This window comes from Acomys russatus, chromosome 17, assembly GCF_903995435.1.
Source record: "Acomys russatus chromosome 17, mAcoRus1.1, whole genome shotgun sequence".
Classification (NCBI taxonomy): Eukaryota; Metazoa; Chordata; class Mammalia; order Rodentia; family Muridae; genus Acomys; species Acomys russatus.
In genome coordinates, this window is record NC_067153.1 from 46,599,099 (window position 1) to 46,616,940 (window position 17,842).

The 17,842-nt window shown below is 52.1% G+C and overlaps 1 protein-coding gene across 2 annotated transcripts; it reads right to left on the bottom strand.

The window, feature by feature from the left end:
* Positions 1-5,995: 5,995 nt before the first annotated feature.
* On the bottom strand, positions 5,996-15,523 carry Pnpla5 (patatin like phospholipase domain containing 5). 2 transcript variants are annotated; one of them, XM_051160117.1, is made up of 9 exons: positions 15,300-15,523; positions 14,779-15,011; positions 13,061-13,126; positions 12,609-12,818; positions 11,466-11,526; positions 10,634-10,819; positions 8,813-8,939; positions 7,084-7,200; positions 5,996-6,512 (listed from the first exon to the last, which is right to left on the bottom strand). In XM_051160117.1, exons 1-9 carry the CDS (start codon positions 15,490-15,492, stop codon positions 6,452-6,454), a joined length of 1,254 nt encoding a protein of 417 aa, XP_051016074.1. In that variant the 5' UTR covers positions 15,493-15,523; the 3' UTR covers positions 5,996-6,451. The 2 variants fall into 2 exon arrangements, with proteins under 2 accessions (XP_051016074.1, XP_051016075.1); XM_051160118.1 differs by lacking the exon at positions 12,609-12,818.
* Between the last annotated feature and the right edge of the window lie 2,319 nt (positions 15,524-17,842).

The window sequence follows — 17,842 nt, forward strand, 5'->3', positions numbered from 1 at the left end:
AAGAGGAGCCCCAGAATGGATCCCCGGGCAAAGAGAACCGCGCCCCCCCCCCTCAGGTAGAGGGGGTCCTAGCAGAGAGGACCCTCCAGGTGGCGCCTTTCATCTGCCCAAGTCCGCATCCTCTTTGAGAGTGGGAATCCTACTTCGAGGAGCCACAGCTGGGAGAAGCTAACAAGACCTCAAGGGCCTGGGAAGCCCCTTAGGAATAGAGCCCCTCCCCTGCGCGAGCCCTGGGATCAGTTCCCCAGCAATGGAGAAAGGGGAAACAGACAATAGTTGGGCTTGCACACACTTGTGATCCCAGCAACTGAAAGGTGGAGACAAGGAGATCAAGAGTTCAAGGCCAGCCTCAGTAACATAGTGCGTTTAAAGCCAGTTAGCTAAGGATACATGAGAGTTGGGGCAGAGAAAACTGGCACTTTTTGCTGCCTGGCACAAGAGATGCACACACCTGCTGGGTGCAGAGAGGGGAGATGGGACGTGCCGGGTCTCCTCACAGAAGGGCATCTTGGAGAGCAATTAGGGTGATACAAAGGAGCTGCAGTCAAAGGCTGGGCCCCAGAGTCGGAGTTTCGGGTGGGGTTCGTACGGAATGGAGAGGAAGAGGCAAGGAATAACCCTGCTGACTTAGAACAGGGCATGTAGACTGGATTTCATGGCACTAAGAAGTCATCCCAGGGCGGGCAAGATGGCTCGGTGGGTAAAGCGCTTGCTGCTAAGCTTGACAGTCTGGTTTCCATGCCCGGAACTCCCACAAACTGTTCGTTAGCCTTCACATACACATGAACTTGCATACCTCACCACACAATAAATGTAATTTAAAAATTTATTTTTAAAGAAAGTGTCTTGCCTGCCAGTCAGGGTTTCACTGGAGGGCACATACTGGAGGCAGCTGAGGGGTTAGCTTTAGTCACAGGATCCCCTGTGAGGCAGTGTATTCACCGGGAATAATCCCTGCCATAGAGAGGTAAAGAATTTATACCTGTAATCCCAGCACTCAGGAGGCAGAGGCAGGCAGATCTCTGTGAGTTCGAGGCCAGCCTGGTCTGCAAAGGGAGTCCAGGATAGCCAGGGCTGCACAGAGAAACCCTGTCTTGGGGAAAGGGGGAAAAAAGAATTTATTTCTCATACATGATGAGTGTCCTAGTCTGCATTTGTTTGTTTGTTTGCTTTACTTACTTGTATGGATATTTCCCCCCTGGACATGTGTCTGTGCACCTGGCGACCTTGGAGGACAGGGGGTATCCCCCGGAACTGGAGTTACAGACAGTTATGGTGTTGGGAGTCACACCCAGACCCTCTGGAGGAGCAGCCAGTGCTCTTAACCACTGAGCCATCTTTCCAGCTCCCTGATTTGCTTTTTATTACTGTGTTGAATATCTTGACCCAAAGCATCATGGTAGGAAAAGAAAGGGTTGTTTTAGCTTACAGGTCACAGATCATCATTGGGGGAAGTCAGGGCAGGAACTCAAAGTGGAAACCTGGGTGCAGGACCTAAAGCAGAGGCTATGGAGGGGTGCTGCTTACTGGCTCGCTCCCTGTGGCTTGCTCAGTGTGCTTTCTCATCTGATCCCAGGGTGTGGCACCACCCACGATGAGCTGGGCCCTGCCCCATCAATTATTAATCAAGAAAAGCCCCCCCCAACAAACTTGTCTTTGGGCCAATCTGATGGGGGTATTTTTTTTTTTCGATTGATGTTCCCTCTCTCCAATTAACTCTAGCTTGCGTTAATTTGAAAAAAAAAAAAAAAAAAAAAAAAAAAAAAAAAAAAAAAAAGAACCAGCATGCATGACAAATCCAGGCTAGCTGCCATCTCAGTGTGGAAAAAAAGAAGCTCAGCTCAAAAGACAGCTGGTCCCGTGTAATTCCACACACAATTCAAACAGAATCAGTGTCTGCAGACAGGGGCCTGAATGGGTGTTGACTTGAGGATCTCCTGGGAATAGACACCAGTGCCCTTAGAGCATAGGTAGCGTTGTGTGTCACCCTTAGCCACAGTCACATGATGTCGGTGGTGACAGGAGTGAAGACAGCCATGGGCATCGCTATGGCCTCTGCTTCACCGTGCACACCAGATACAGTGTTCTATGCACTGCATGGCCATCCTGAAATTTATTGTGTCTTCCTTTTAAAGACAGTCTTGCTGTACAGCCAGGGCTGGCCTTGAACATCAGGTCCTCCTGGCTAGCCTCTGACAGGATTACAGGTGTGCACTGGCTCTTCCTACTAGTTGTCTGCATGCCTGGGCTGCGGTCACTCCCCATCCTCAATGCCTCCTCTGTCCTCCTGTCCTCCTCTTCCACTCTTAAGGAGATGTTGATGCCTGGTTCAGCGACATTCGCCTGAATGCTGTGCTCACCCTCCTTTTACTTTGATATTACTCTAACGAGCCCCCAGGTGGAGTGTGGGCATCTTTAGAGAATTGCCTTCCACAATAAGCTTTTCAATGGGTTTAATTTTTTTTTTTTTTCCTCCAGAGTAAAACCCTAAAGAAAATCCTCCCTCAACAAAGACACTCCTAAGAATCTTCAACAAAGGAACAAAAACCAGTGTGGCTAAGAAGTGAGTTTAGTTGGCTCAGGTTAGACGTGACCAGCCACTGAACTAAAGTCCGTTCTAGTTACACACACTTGGACAAGCATATGAAGTCTGTTTTACAGTAATAATTTTTTTAAGTGCTTCAGACAAAACTAAGAAAACCCATGCAAGCCTTTTGTGCCAAAAACTATACAAATGTGATGGGGAAAAAAAACGAAAAGAAAACCAAGTGAAACAGAAAGAGACGCCAAGCTCTTAGAGTGATGGCACAGCGCTGAGAGTACTAAGCCTGTGACAGTTGGAGGTGTTTGAAGACAGTATAGATAGGACCTCTGGGCTCAGAGATACAGTCACAGGGGCCCTGTCGCTGTCCGCAGTGCTGAAGGCTCGGCGCTCCGCCCTCACTGCAGCCTGGCGCTCAGCAACCCAGCTTCACTTATGCTTTGTTTTGAGGCATATTCTCCTGTTTCCCTGTACTATTAAACACTTTAAGGAAAGGGCTGGCAATATATACAGGCACCTGACACCAAGCCTGCAGCCTGAATTTAATCTCCAGAACCCATGTGGTAAGAGAAAACATATTCCTCAGATTGTCCTCTGACCTCCACACATTTGCTGTGGCACATTCACATACATGCACACAAAATAAAGAGATAGATAGATAGATAGATAGATAGATAGATAGATAGATAATAGATAAATTGATGGATGGATAAATGGATGAATAAATAAAGATTTAAATGAACAAACGTTATTTGAATGGAAAATGTCATCTAAATTAAGGTGATTTAAATGCATGTAAATTTAAATAAACAACTTTTTCTTGGGCTTGGAAATGACAAACATCAAACATACAAAAGTTGAGAGAATGGAATAACTTTTATGCACCTGTCACATCTTACCACACAATGTCTATTGTCAACTCACATTTTATCAGCTTACATGCACACACGTGCGCACATGTACACACTGGGGTATTTGTGCACTCTCTCTTTCATGAATACTGCCATACAGAGCTCTAAGAGATAAGAACTCTTTAAAGACACACTTACCAACCCAGAGGCATAACCTAAAAGTGATTATCAGGGTGACCAGATAGGCATGGTGTCACACGCCTGTCAGATGCATGTCCCAGCATTTGGGAGCTGAAAGAAAGGAGAATCAGGAGTTTGGGGTCATCTTCGACTACACAGTGAGTTTGAGGCCAATCTGGGCTACACAAGACTGTCTCAGAACACCAGAGGTGACTGTGTGAGATAATAAACACACCTATTTTACTATAAGAACCAGTTTTCCCTGTGCATCCCATAGCAAAATGGCATCCATTTAAAAGAGGTACAAAGGGCTGAGGAGACGGCTTAATGGATAAAGTGCCACCTGTGCAAACATTAAGTCATGAGTTTGAATCCCTAAGACCCACATTAAAGAAAAAAGCTTGGTATGGCTGCATGTGCCTGTAAGCCCAGCATTGAGAGTTGAGAAAAACAGATTCCAAGGGTGGAGTAGCTCACCAGTTTGGACAAAAGGATGAAGTCCCACTTCAGTGAGAGATTCTGTCTCAAAGCAACAAGAAGGAGAATGATAGAAGACACCCAAAGTCTTCCTGTGACTTCTGCACCTGCACACACACACACACATACACACACACACACACACACAGAGAGAGAGAGAGAGAGAGAGAGAGAGAGAGAGAGAGAGAGAGAGAGAGGGAGAGAGATGCAGCCCAGTTGGTAGAATACTTGCCTGGTATCAACAAAGCCTTGCATTCCATCCCCATCATCACTGTGTGTGGCAGTACACCCAGCCTTTCTGTCACCCCAGCAGGTGCCCTGTGAGGTGAGGAGCTGACTTGGGAGGGGGATGCTGAGCAGCCTCTGGCGTAGATACGATACAAAGGGCAGGGATGTGAATGATCTCAGGAGTGTCCTGAGATTCAAGTCCCCTGGCCTGGAGCCCCCACTGGTCAGGGTGAAATGGCCTCACTCTGAAATCTTAGAGTAGGACCACGGTAGTACCCCCAAGTCAGTAGAGACAGAGAATGACCTTCTAGAACCACCTAACCCCAAGAAAGACAGCCCCTCCCTGGTACAAGGGATCTAGTCTAGTCCACATGGGAGACATGAGAGTCAGCTAGTAGGTGAGGATGGCTCAACCCTGGAACTGCCAGAGGGTAGAGAACCTCTTGCTTATACTGTCTGCTCTCCCGGTCCCTTCAGCCCTGGCTGTCCCCGTGCCACTGGCGCACACCTGAGGTTTTGGCCGGGGGTGGGGGGGTGTAGATATGGTTCATTGTATATTCCAGGATACCCTGAAACTTGATACTTCCCCTGCCTCCACCCTCTCACTGCTGGATTATAGGCTTGCACCCCCAAACCCTGCATCAGCTCTTCATTCATTACTTCATCCCCTGCCCTCACCCAAACTCCTTGGTGATGGGGCTAGAGAGAAGGCCTGCAGAGGACCCAAGTTCCCAGCAGCCATAGCAGGCACTTCACAGCTGCTTATAATTCTAGTTCCAGGGGTTTGGATGCCATCTTCTGGCCTCAGTGGGCAACTACGCACAAGCGGCGCACATAAACTCACACAGACGCACATATAAGAAAAATAAAGAATCTTCAACCTCTTTGGTGATGCAGCCTTGCCACCACTGCTTGTGGCTCTCAATACGCCCTCCATTCTCTCTCCCACAGCTATGGCCGTGCTGTGACAAGGCCCTTCACTCTCTTTGCCAGACCTCTGTGCCTGCTGCTCCCCCCCTCCCCCAGGGCCTTGCAAAACTCCTGGCCTCTTGATCTCAGCTCAAGAGCAACCTTCTTGGGTGGCCTCTTGACAGCCTGGCTTCACATCCTCTGGGCTCATGGCAGCATTTTCCATATGTATTCCATCTGAGAGCCAAGTGAGTGAGTGAATGAATGAATGAATGATAAATGGTGAATAAATAAATGACAGGTGAATTGTGAATCCATGATAGATGAATGATCAATGTATGTGTAATCAATGAACGAATGAGTGACTCATCATTTCTTCTGTCCACTATTTATTATATAATCTCTTCTCTCATTGATGCCTCCATTTCTGTATAGTCCCATCTCCTCTCCGGCTGAGTGCCTCCGACAGCCTGGCTAAGGGCACAGTGTGGGGTTCTTCAGAAACTGGAAGAACAGAGACCACCCCCCACCAAGGAGATGCCAGGGGATTTTTGGTATATGTGTCACCCAGAAACCTTTCCAAGGAACCAAGCTGCAGTGGTGTTAGGCTCCATCCACAACAGAAGCATCTATGATCAAGACTCTTCCCCTCCCCCAAAACAGATCTCCTGCCAGCCACCTTCTAGCTGCATTTGTCACAGCAGCCAACCCTTTGGATAAGTACAGGCCAGAGAAAGGAGGTGGAGGACCCTTGGCAGAGAAGACACTACCGTAAACCAGGGCCTTAGGGTACCAGCTTCAGTCCCCAGCCTAGTGCTCTGGAGCAGAACACACATCTTCCGGATACCTGTGCCTTCTTTGTCTCCAAAATGGAGATCCAGAACTGAGATGTGTCTTCTTAGCTTGTATCTTTTCTCCCTTTACAGAAAGAGTAGGAAGAGGGCAGTGGCCTGGATACACAGTAGCCTGGAGACATCTAGAGTAGCCCTGGGGACCTAAGGTCCCAGGAGCAGGTGCAGAGGGCTTTTGTCCCTACTCCAGGAAGCCACCTGCCCACACAAGAAGTCCATGGCCCAGCATGGGCAAGAAGCCAGATCTTTTTGTCAGTAACGCAACAACTTCCCTGAGCCGGGACTTGGGCTCAGAGACCCTGGAGGATGAACCTGACACAGGCTACCTGCCAGAGTCACCACAGCAAGAGACAGGCACGAGCACACAGGATGAGAGTGTGGACAGAGTTCAGGAGGTCACACATGTGCTTGGCCTAGCCCAGCGCACGATCAGCAAGCCTGAGGGGACCAGAGTCTGCACTGGTGACAGATGGGCTGCAGAGAGAGCAGAAACATGTGTTTTGGTGAATGTAGGGTATGCCATAAGGGACAACCCTTACAGGGAGCAGGGTACTTGACCCCCAACTCTCTGAGGAAAGTCTCAATCCCTCAGCAGGACCCGGCAAGAGAACATCTGGACTCCAGGGTGGCTTTTCCTGAGAGGATGGGGACAGGGTGGTACCCTGGGTCTCCTGCAGCAAGGAAGCAGTCAGAAGACAGCCGAGCAGCACCCAGCTATGTGAAGCCAACCTTGCTAAGGCTTGTGGGGAAACCTGTCCCAACCACAGAGCCATGATACAACAAAGACACCCCTCCCCAAAGCAGACTGCCCAGTGTGAGTGTAAAGAGACTCCAGACACTAGGTGGCAAACAAACAGCAATGAACACACAGACTGGTCTCCTCAGGTGGGTAGACAGAAGGACACGGAATGTGTGCTGGGCACTAGATGGCGCTAGGTTCTGAGCCCTATGAATTGGGTGCTGGGCACAGAGTGCTGGGTAGTGATTGTGGGCAGCATGCTGAAGTCCTGGCAAAGTGCTCCCCTGGTCCCTCCCACTGGCTCACCTGCCCAGCCTGAGAAGCTGTCTCTTTGCCTTGGAGTAGACCTCAAGGGCTGAACTCTTCAGTAGGCCCTGCATCCACCACAGGTCATCTGGCACCTCAGGCAGCCACAGCAGCAGCCTGCGGAATAGGCAGTGTCAGCTCTGGGATTGTTCCAGATCAGAGGTGGTCCCTAAATTCCAGGTAACATCTGGAGAGAGAAGGAGGGGTGCCTAGGCTCGGCAAGCTCATCTCGGGGTGGCCCCACAGGGTACGTGGATGGTGGGATGTCCTGAAGTCGACTTTGAGCTTTAGGGAGGGATGGACTTGGGGGAAGGGCAGGGTCAACATCCACAGAATCCTTGTGGGAAGCCTGGGGTAGAAATGGCAGGATATGGCATGATGCTACTTTACAGGCTACTCTGTTAAGCAGCCTGGGGATTCAGAGAACCTTTCGGGGCCTCAGTTTTCCTCACCTGCCAAATGAGAACCACCTGCCTATAGTCCCTTACCCTCCTTATCGCCATCCATCCCTTTTCCTGCTCTGTGTCAGTCATCCGTATTCCCTTCTCTTCATTCTCATTTCATCTGCTCATGGTTATAGTAAACAACTCTACATGAGGCAAGTCTGTCAGGAGGAAGGTCTCTTGCAGCTTTGTGCCACTGGTTACTTCACACCCGTGCTGGCCCGATCACTAACTCAGGGCAGTACAGCTGAGTCCTGGAGCCTCACCATCATGAACATCTAAAGAAGAGGCTTTGTAGAAGCACTGATCTCAGGTCTGGTGCTGGGGCACACGGCTGGAGTCTCAGGCAGGGGAAGTCTTGAGTTCAAGACCACTCTGGGTTACAAGGTTAGCAGGATCCTTTCTCAAAGACAACATCAGCTCTCCCTACTGCACCTCCATGTCTGGATGAAGCTCGCTCGCCCGTCTGACCACAGACTCCGTGTGTTTGGCCCTGCCACTCTCTAGTCCTATGTCAAACAGACACCAGCTTTCACCACAGCCACACGCTCTTCCTCTTGGGTTCCTTGGGTGTAGTTGACTCCCTTCTGCCCCAAGACCCTTGCAGAAAGTACCCTGTCTGTCTGGAAGCCTTTTCCTTCTCCTTTGCCTAATGGACTGGGGCCCATCTTTAAGACTCAGATGTCAATGCCTGATTTGCCTGGACAAATAGTTCTGAGTATGGACCTGGGGTAGCTCAGAGCTGGTGCAGCTCTCTTCTAGAAGCACGTGCAATGGCTGTGAGCTGTGTGCTCCACCAGGCCAGGAGCCAGGTTGGGGTCAGCCTGCTGCTCTTGCCCTCTACTGACTGACACCTTATCCCCAGTCACCCAGGTGAGTGGGCAGATGAGGCCGCATAATCCACTAACCCAACACGGTAAAGTGCTCAGTGGGGAGCACTCAACTGCAGCAGAATGACCTGAAGGGACCTTGCTTTTAGGAAATGTGCCATGACCCAGAGAGGCCAAGAGTCCATCACACAGCTGAAGGAGCTGCCAAGGGCATCGCATTGTCGCAGACACTCTCACCACGGAGCAGAGGGCAGAAGGTTATAGAACAGCCTAGGTACTAGCCAAGATTCTGTGTAGCCAACCACATCCCTCCTTCCCAGTTCTCTTTGGCAGAGCCTACCCAGGCGCTCCATGGGCAGGTAGCATGGGGGAAGGCAGGTGCCTGCCAGCTCTAGCCACCCAGCCACCCTCACTGACTGACCACAAGCCTGCCCCCCTCAACCCAGGCTCCCTCACCTCCTGCTCCGGAAGTAGGCATACTCGAAGGGCAGCGTACAGGGCAGTAACAGGTAGGTCAGTGCCCTCCCTGGCAGCGAGCACTGGACACGGGCCCAGAAGTCCCGCTTGCATGCTTTCCTCAGTGCTGCAAGACAGGGAGAGGCCCACAGATCCTTGGTACCCTCAGGCTGTGAAGTTGTCCCCTCTAGGCAGCCCAGGACCACCAAGCACTGGGGTCCCAGGAGATGCAGGGATTATCCACCCTCAGCACCCCCCATACTGATGAAGCCATTGCTGACAGCAGGGGTCACCCTGTACATGCCCGCTCAACCCACTGAATCCGCTCCAGAGGAGGAAGCTAAGGTTCAGCATTCAGTCTGCTCCAAGAAGAGGCAGCGCCAGGACTGTCCACTTGAGGCCCACCAGGCTCCTGTCCTGAGCTCTAGTTTCCTCTCCTCCTCCCAGGAGAAGTTTGTCATGATGCCTTAGAGAAACAAGCATCCCCAGGTTTTTTTTACGCCAATAACCTCTGAGCAGCAGTGACCACAGCATCCATGTTGCCAGCTCCAAACCCCTTGTTCACCAGGATAAGCAGAGTGGGAGTGACTGGTTAGGGCAAGAGCCAGAAGGCCACTCCAGACTTCTGGTAGCTCACACTGCAGCTCAGATTTGAGCAACAAGGTCTGAGATTTGCAGCCAAGGAAACAATACCCAACTCCGTCTACTCCCTAGTCACAAGAAATGGGTCCCCAGTGGAACAAAGCAATAGGTGGGAAACCCAGGATGTCTGAACATTAGAATCACTCTCCCATTTCCTACCGGAGCTAGCTGCAGTGCACAGGGGCAGTAGCCATGACCCCACTGATTCCAAATTCAGAAGCCTGGACCCAGGACTCAGTGCAGACCAAAAACCTTCTGGATACAAACTAATGTTCTATCCTTATTCCTCACACCCTCATATGCCCCCCCCCACTGTCTCCTCTTGAAGCTTCTCGATCACTTCAAACTCTTTGCCCTCCCCAGACTAGCTCTACTGCACCCCCAGGGCTCCCCAGCTGTGGGTTTGAATGAGAAGGCTCCCACAGGCTCATATATTTGAATACTTCTTGGCTGGTGGAACTGTTTAGGAAGAATGAGGAGGTGTGGCCTAGTGGGAGGAGGTGTGTCCTTGGGGGTGGCCTTGAGATTTGAAAAGACTCACAGCAGGCCCAGTGTTGTTCTCTCTGACTCCTACCTGCAATGTGAGATGTGAGCTCTTCGCTATTTTCTGGCAGCATCAGGGAACCGGAAGCCAAATTAAACACTTTCTTTAATAAGTTACCTTGGTCATGGTGTTTTTAATGATAGCAATAGAAAAGTAACCAAGATACCATCTTTCTCCTCCTGCTTTCCCAGTTCTTCCTAAGTTTCTGTGTGTTGTGTCACCCAAGCACTATGCTGAAGCCCCAGAGACCTACCAGCTCAGCCTCTCCAGGCCAAGAGTCTTTGCACACATGATGCCTTCTGCCCAAATTCTCATCCATTGATCAGCCCCCATTTGATTTGTCTCTGGGATGCCACCTGCCACATGTACCTATGTTTGTCTCTAGGCATCTCACTATAGCCTGGGCACAAACCTGCCTTTCCCAGGCATAGCCTTGGGCTCTATACCCCAGTGGCAGACAGGAAAACCTGCTGAGTTCCTTCTCTCAGAGCCTCAGTTTCCCCAGCAGTGAAATAGTGCCAGACTTCAGTCAGGAGTGAGTGACACAGGAAAAAAAAACCCAGCCACATGTCACACTTGGTAGGGACTTGGAAGATATAGGTGTTCAGGCAGAGTGCTGTGAGAAGGGACAGTACCGGCCTCCAGCTCCGGTGACAGCAGCTCAAAGTCCGGCACATCTTTGACCAGCACACTGGGAATGCCCCACCTGAAAGTCAGGTCAGCCTTCTGATCCTGGCCATGGTCAGCACCCTTGGGCCTCTCCACTAGGGCTGGAGGCTCCTTAGATGCCAGCGACCACAGCACTGGCTCCTTGGTGAGTCCTGGATAGGGAGGGAGAAGAGCTGATAGTTGGCGCAGTGGCAGCCTCCAGGGGACATGGTGTCTTACTACGTCCATGTCTCAGTGCTCAGAGCACCTCCAGGCTGCAGAATGAACCCCAGTGGGGCCCCGCCCTCCCTTCCAGCCCACTGTAGAGCCCCAATGACATAACACTATTCTCAAATTCTGCCCTACTCCCACCTGCCAGCAATGAGAGCCTCGGCCTTTCTGCCTCAGTTTCCTTCTGTAAAAAGAACCTAAGGCTGCTGTTGCGAGAGTTAAGTTCAGTGCTCTCAAGTTCTGGCACGGAGTGGGGTGCTGCAGCTTGGGGTGGAGTACAGGGATTAAGGATGGGCCTGGAATGTATAGCCAGAATTCATCTCTCAACCTTGCATCCTAGGGTGACAGCCATGCTTTCCAGGCCTGAAGACTAGGCCCCTCCTGTAAGTGAACATAACCCTTGGAGTGCAGCTCCCCCTCCATCCTTGACTCTGTCTTCCTGTCCCAATCAGACACACTCTACAGCTGGTCCCAACCCAGCTCAGCTGTCACCTCCAGGGAGCTCTCCCTGCTCACTCTCCCCACCTCAGGCCAAGAGGAAAGCTTTCTCTGGCCCGGCTCACCTCTGGAAGTCCCTCTGTCACCTACCCCGTCTCTCCAGGAACTTCAGGGCATCCAGGTAACCTTGTCTGCAATAGTCAGCCACCACCTGGGACACGCGGAGCAGAGGGAAGGCAGTGCTTGGGGTTCTCAAGCAACAAGCCATGGGCTGGAGGCATGTCAGCAGATGGACATGGCTTCAGCTCGGCCTGCTGCCCTAGTGACCCTCTGCAAGGGCTCAAGGACCCCAGACACCCAATAAGGTGGAGCCCAGAGTACAACTCTGTGGAGGCATCTCTCCCTTCCCACCTTTACATTGGTTCTTGGACTCAAACTCAGTCTCTAAGGCTTGCATTTCAGGTGCTTTTACTTGATGAGCCATCTTGCTCTGAGTGTGTGTGTGTGTGTGTGTGTGTGTGTGTGTGTGTGCGCGTGCGTGCGCGCGCGCATGCTGGCTGAAGTCTCTGGAGCGCACTATGAAGACCATGTAGGACAAACAGTAAATCTTGGCTCTGTCACTTGGGCTGTGTTACCAAGTAAGTGACTTAGCCTGCCTGAGCCTGTGTCTTCTGAGAAGTGAAACTTCCTAGGGGCTGGAGGGCATGGCGGCATACACCCTTAATCCCAGCACTCGGGAGATGTAGACAAGCAGGTCTCTGTGAGTTTGAAGCTAGCCTGGCATGCATGGTGAGTTCCAGGCCAGCCAGGGCTGTATAGTGAGACTAACTTCAAAAAACAAAGACTAATGAGGTACTGAAGAAATGACTCAGCAGTTAAAAGCACTGACTGCTTCTGTGAAGGAGTACTGTTCAATTTCCAGCACCCATGTTGGGCAGCTCACAGCGGCTTCTAATTCCAGTTCCAGGGGTCTAGTGCCCTCTTCTGGCCTCTTTGGGTACTGCATTCACATGCGCGCACACGCACACACACACACACACACACACACACACACACACACACACACACACACGTATAAATAAATGAAAAGAAATCTTGAAAAAGAGAGATAGAACTAGCTGCCTCTGCTCACAGAGCCTGCCAGCTGAGTACACAGCCAGACTCCATCACTCACCCAGGAAGCGGCAGAAAAGTTGGAACCTGCCTAAGCTCAGGGCTTGTGTGACTTGGGTCTGGGCAGTAATTGTAGCTAAAGAGAGGAGTGGTGGACAAAGGCCATACAGGGTGACCTACCTCAGGCTTGGGGGGGAACAATGACATTAACCCCATAAAGAAGTTCCTGGTAGATATCTGGAAACTGGCATTGAAGGCGGTTAGCTCATTCAGATTGGCTGAGGTGCTGTTGGGACTGATGTCCACTGTCCCGTTGAAAGGAGAGATGGTGATAGTGGTGGGGGAATCGTTGAAGGGCAGGTTGTTGCTCAAAGCCCCATCAAAGTAACGCTGGAAGGCAGGAAGGCGTTGGGCCACACCATCTCCCCCACACCCTCACCATGTTGACCGGTGTCCATATCACATTCCAGCCTAGGTGCTGAGCCTCTTTAGGCGGGGAGGCTTGGCACACAGTAGGTGTTTCACTGGGAGATGGCACCCTCACTCCTATCTCCACATCTGGACAAGCCCTTGTCCTAGCTGCCCGGAGCCCAGAGTGGGGTGCAGGCAGGGGCCCTCCCGAACAAACTCACCTCCCCTCTGAACGCTGGGGGGATCGTCCCACAGTACAACGGGAAGTACAAGGTGCAGATCAGAGCCTGGAAGACAAGACCGTTGCCCTAGCTCAGCGCTCCACACCTTCCCTTGTACTCAAATGAAGAGCAGGTGAACACAAGCCTTCTGGATGCCACCTTCCTCTCTCTGCGGGGGGGTGGGGGGGTGGGAGAGGGGGGATGGAAAGGGGAGAGCACTCTAGCTGCCTGGAAACTGCCTGAGATGTCCCCTAAGATATAAACCAAGGTGCCAGTGCCAACTCCCCCCACCCACACACATACACCCTGGGCCTGGAAGGAAGGTGCCACCAAAAATCTATGTGTCTCCCCAAGAGGTGACCCAAACGGATGCTCCTCTGAGAAGAAATGCCAGGCCCCCCCCCCCACACACACACAAGAGACACCATCTCCTAGTAAAAGCTCTGACAAGTCCTGCTGGGGAGAAAAAAAGAGTCTTCGATTATAGACTGATCCTGTGACAGATGGACACTAGCCTCCTCCAGCTGTAAAGGGCTGGGCACACTGTCCTGTGTTTCAAGATGCCTAAGTGTCACCCCTGGTCTCGCCTGCTAAATGCCAGCAGCGCACACAGATACATGCAGAATGTGACAGGCAAGGATAGTTCTAGCATGGTCAACTATGCTGGGGAAAGGGCTGGACAAGCACTGCAGACCTAAAGGAACGCAGACCCTTACCTGACAACCTCGAAGGGCACTGTTCCCACTGTTTGAAATGTGAATGAGCCCCTCCTTCCCACAGTCAGGCGCAATTGATGACAGCTGAGATTCACTGAGCGCCTTGTATGTGCTGTCCAGGTGAGCACATGGGGACAGGCTCTGAAGTCCCTCCCTGGGCACCAGCCCCCTCAGGTACACACTGACAACCGAGCACCTGAGTTCCAGCGGCTGCTGACTCAGCCTGTCCCAGTGTCGGGTACAGGGTACCATATATGGTCTTCAGCATGGGTGTGGGCACAGGCAAAGACCTGGGCAGAGCTTCACTGAGGGACACCAGGAGTCTTCTTCACACTGGGCTGAGACCTTCTAGTATGGCGACCCATATCCCTTCAGAGCTTTCCGCCACAGCCCTGCCCCTCTTACCTTATGCCCCAAGCCAGCATCTGCCTGGTCGGAGCAGGCTTCATTCCTTCCCTGCCTTGGTCTCCTGAATGAGTTTCACATAGGCCCTTTCCTAACCCCCTCCCAGGAGCTATGCTCATTAGGTACAAGCCCTGAGAAGGCAAAGTTTTTCATCTGTGCCAATCCCTGGCCAAAACCAACCAACCAACCAACAAACAAACAAACAAAAAAAACATAGCATACAACAGTGCCCACACATAATGGATGCTCGGTACATGTTTTGCTCTGGCAATCAGAAAGCACTTGGAAGATGTGGGTGGGTGGGGCAGAGCCGGGCAAGAGCAGTCCTAGAGGCCCTGACTATGGAATCTGACTGCCCCTCAGGAGCACCTTGGGTTCCTCTTCATTGCTTCCTCTAGAGAGCCTTGGACTCAGGCCAGCCTCAGCTGCAGTCTAGCTCCTGCTACACCACCACCCCAACACACACACACACACACACACACACACACACACACACACACACACACAGGCAGTCACCCACAGAAACCCCTAAGCTCACTCTATCATTTGGTGGACTATATGCCTCCAGCTGCAGGTCTGTGCCCAGCACCAGCTTACCTGGATGAGTTCATCCCGGGTGGCAAAATCAGTGACTATGTAGTTCTGGCCATCCGGCCATCGGGTCAAGGAAATGCCCAGCTTCTGAGAAGCCAGGATGTGGCAATTGTCAGGTAGGGTGTCCTGCAGCTGTTTTCTGATGTGCTCAATGGGTGCATAGGCCGGATGGAAGATGCCCAGGCTCAGCCTCTCCACGTGCTTTGCCAGGCCCAAGAGATGAGAGCAGCAGTAGTCTGCAGGGTTGGTGTGACTAAGGCCTCAATGACCTGGGACCACTGAGGGCCACCCACACCCTCCAAAGGCCCACCTCCCTTAGGGATGCCTGGGGGTGAGTTCTTAAGATCTCTGCCCAGTCCTGGTAGACAGTACTCCCAAGGGACCTTAGGGGTAATATCCCAAATCTAAAGCCATAATCTCATCTTTGGAGATTGAAGCGACCATGGCCCTCAGATTCAAAGCTGCATATAAAGCCCTGGGGGCACATTGCCAGGCTCAGCTCCCTGCGAGACTTCCCCAAGCACCTGCCGACTTGCCGCAGACTATGCTCATAGCGTTGAGCGCGCCCGAGGAGGAGCCATAGAAGCGGCTGGCGCCCTGAAGGAGGCGCGGCGCTCGCTCGCGCAGACACTGGGTGGCGCCCACGTGATAGAGGCCCAAGTAGCCGGCGCCTGAGAAGGACAGGCTCCAGCCTCCCTCTGCCTCCAGGAAGTCCATAATTGCGACGCGGGGCTGCAGACACCTCAACCTGGATGCGGCGCTAGAGCAAGAAGGACTGTGGCGCCCGGGCTCCAGCGGGCTGGGACCAAGCCTGGATGGGGATGGAGCTCCAGGTGGCACAGCAGGGTGGCCCCGCCCTAAGCTGCGTCAGTTATGTCCCTAACAAGTTGAGGGGTTGGCACAGTCATCCACTCCCAAGTATACAGGGTTGCGTTCAGAATCATAACAAGCTGCAAGCACCCAGGCCTGGTCCGCATGCACATCCTGTTCCAGATTGCAGTCGCCTAACCTCGGGGTGTCTGAATTTCGAAAGAGGTACAAGCAGGAAAGGCCGAGCTTCCTTACCTGCATGGCCTAACCTGTGAGGCCAGGGGTCAGGGGCCAGCAAGGCATGTGGGAGGCCGAAGGCCTGGCATCTGGGCTCAGCAGGGAAAAGGTTGCCACAGAACAGGTGCCTCCAGATATGTGAACTCCTCTCATTGCAGTCTCCACGAAGTCACCTAGCAGGTACCAGGCTCCCAGGAGCATGTGGGAAGTGATGAAGTAAGGCACCTACACAGCCAAGCCATCATGTGTAAGTCCAGCCAGGCATGTCATGAGGGGCAGGGGAAGTGAAGTGTAACCCCAGGATGCCAAGAAGAGGAAGGCGGCAGCAGTGTGTGGGACGGTGAGCAAAGAGGACCCCAGTAAAAAAAATGGGGTGAGGCGAACCCAGTGGGACCCACACTACACAGCAGAGGACCTTACAAGTAGCCAATAAGGACAGAGCGCAACACACCGCGGGCTGCCCGGGTGTGAACATTTCCCCAACAGACCCGGCATCCCACCCAGGTGCCTCATCCTGACCACTGTGTTCTACCCCCAGGATCCCCGAGGCAGAAGCAGAGTATTGACTCCTGTAGGTTGCCCTCTGACCTCCACACGTACACCATGCCACATGCACCCACACCCACACCCACACGCACTCACACTTAAATGTAAACATCACTCTGAGATGTAAAAGTAATACCGTGACTCTAAGGAGTCCAGGACAAGAGAATGTGAGAAGAGACCTTACTATCTGGGGGCTGACAGCAGGTAGATGGTGCTCAGCAAAGCTGTGCTTGCTAGGATTCTGTGGGGGGGTCTCTCCCCATCGTCCCCACTAAAGCAGCCAGGAGGGGACAGCGTGCCTTCGGGCCTCCCATAACTCCTCTGCAGGGCAAGGGGCACCTGGAGGCTTGTTTCCTTGCCTGTGAGAGTCTGTGGATCAGGTGAGGCTGGAGGGTAAGGGTTAAGGACACACTTTTGCAACTGTGCACTGTATCTGGTGGTGGTGGCAGCCAGCAGCCTGAAGAAGTTCCTTCCTGTTTAGGGCCCCCACTCAGAGAAACCCAGATCCTGATTTCACCCCAAAACAGAATTTCAGAGCCAGATAGAATAACGCAAAATTAGTGAGTTTATTACATGTTGAGACGGTCATGGAAGAAGTGGACAAGTGTTCACACAAAACAAGGGAGGGTGGCGCTTTACAAAATTTTTTTCATGTATCTGTTTATGCTCTCGTGCATGCGCAGTGCTGAGATAACCCCTTGTATCGAAAGGTTCTCTCTTTCCACTTGTGGGTCTCAGGGATGGAACCCTGAGCCACTTCGGGGACTCCCACACCTTGTACTTTTCAACAATGTCATTTGAGACTTCAGCCAAGATGAGCACAAACTTTGGTGATAATTTAGCTCCATTAGCTGCTCCCAGACAGATTCTGGACTGAGGGGCTCTTTCCCTCCCGCATTTCTTTTGTGTCCCCCATCTTTCTCTCCTTACTCATATACTTTTCACTGGCTCGATGCTGAGGCCTTCTTGGTAATAACATTTCAACTCCACCACAGCCCTGTGAGGTAACATGACCGGCCCCATGTTAAAAATGGAGCATCAGAGACGGGGAACCCAGGAGAGCTGAAAAGCAAGGCTCAGTGGGGTGATGCAGAAGAGTCTGGGGGAACACACACTCACCCCAAAAGGAGGAAGCAGTTGCAAATGTGCACGGGTGGATTGGGGGTGGAGGAACCCCCATTGTAGCAATGAATGCTCTGGAGCCTGAGACAGGAGGATTGTGGGTTCAAGGCCTGGTTGGGCTACAGAGCAAGGACAAGATCAGCCTTTGTAACTTAGTGACAGATACCCTGTCTCAAAATAAAAAATAAAATAAGAGCTGGAGATGTAGCTCAGTGGTGGAACGGTTGACTAGTATGCCCTAGGTCCTGGGCTCAATCCCCAGAATAAAGGGACTGGGAGGGGGTTATGATGTAGAAGACCTGGAAGCTAGGAGAGGTTTCAGCTGAACACAGCCCAGATGACCCTCCACGCA

Excerpts from the sequence above, each read along its gene's own strand:
- Pnpla5 (XM_051160117.1), bottom strand. The coding sequence starts at position 15,492 with ATGGACTTCCTGGAGGCAGAGGGAGGCTGGAGCCTGTCCTTCTCAGGC. Across the intron at positions 13,127-14,778 it reads CCCGGGATGAACTCATCCAG|GCTCTGATCTGCACCTTGTA; the intron begins GTAAGCTGGTGC and ends CTTGTCTTCCAG. Across the intron at positions 10,820-11,465 it reads GAAGTTCCTGGAGAGACGGG|GACTCACCAAGGAGCCAGTG; the intron begins GTAGGTGACAGA and ends CTCCCTATCCAG.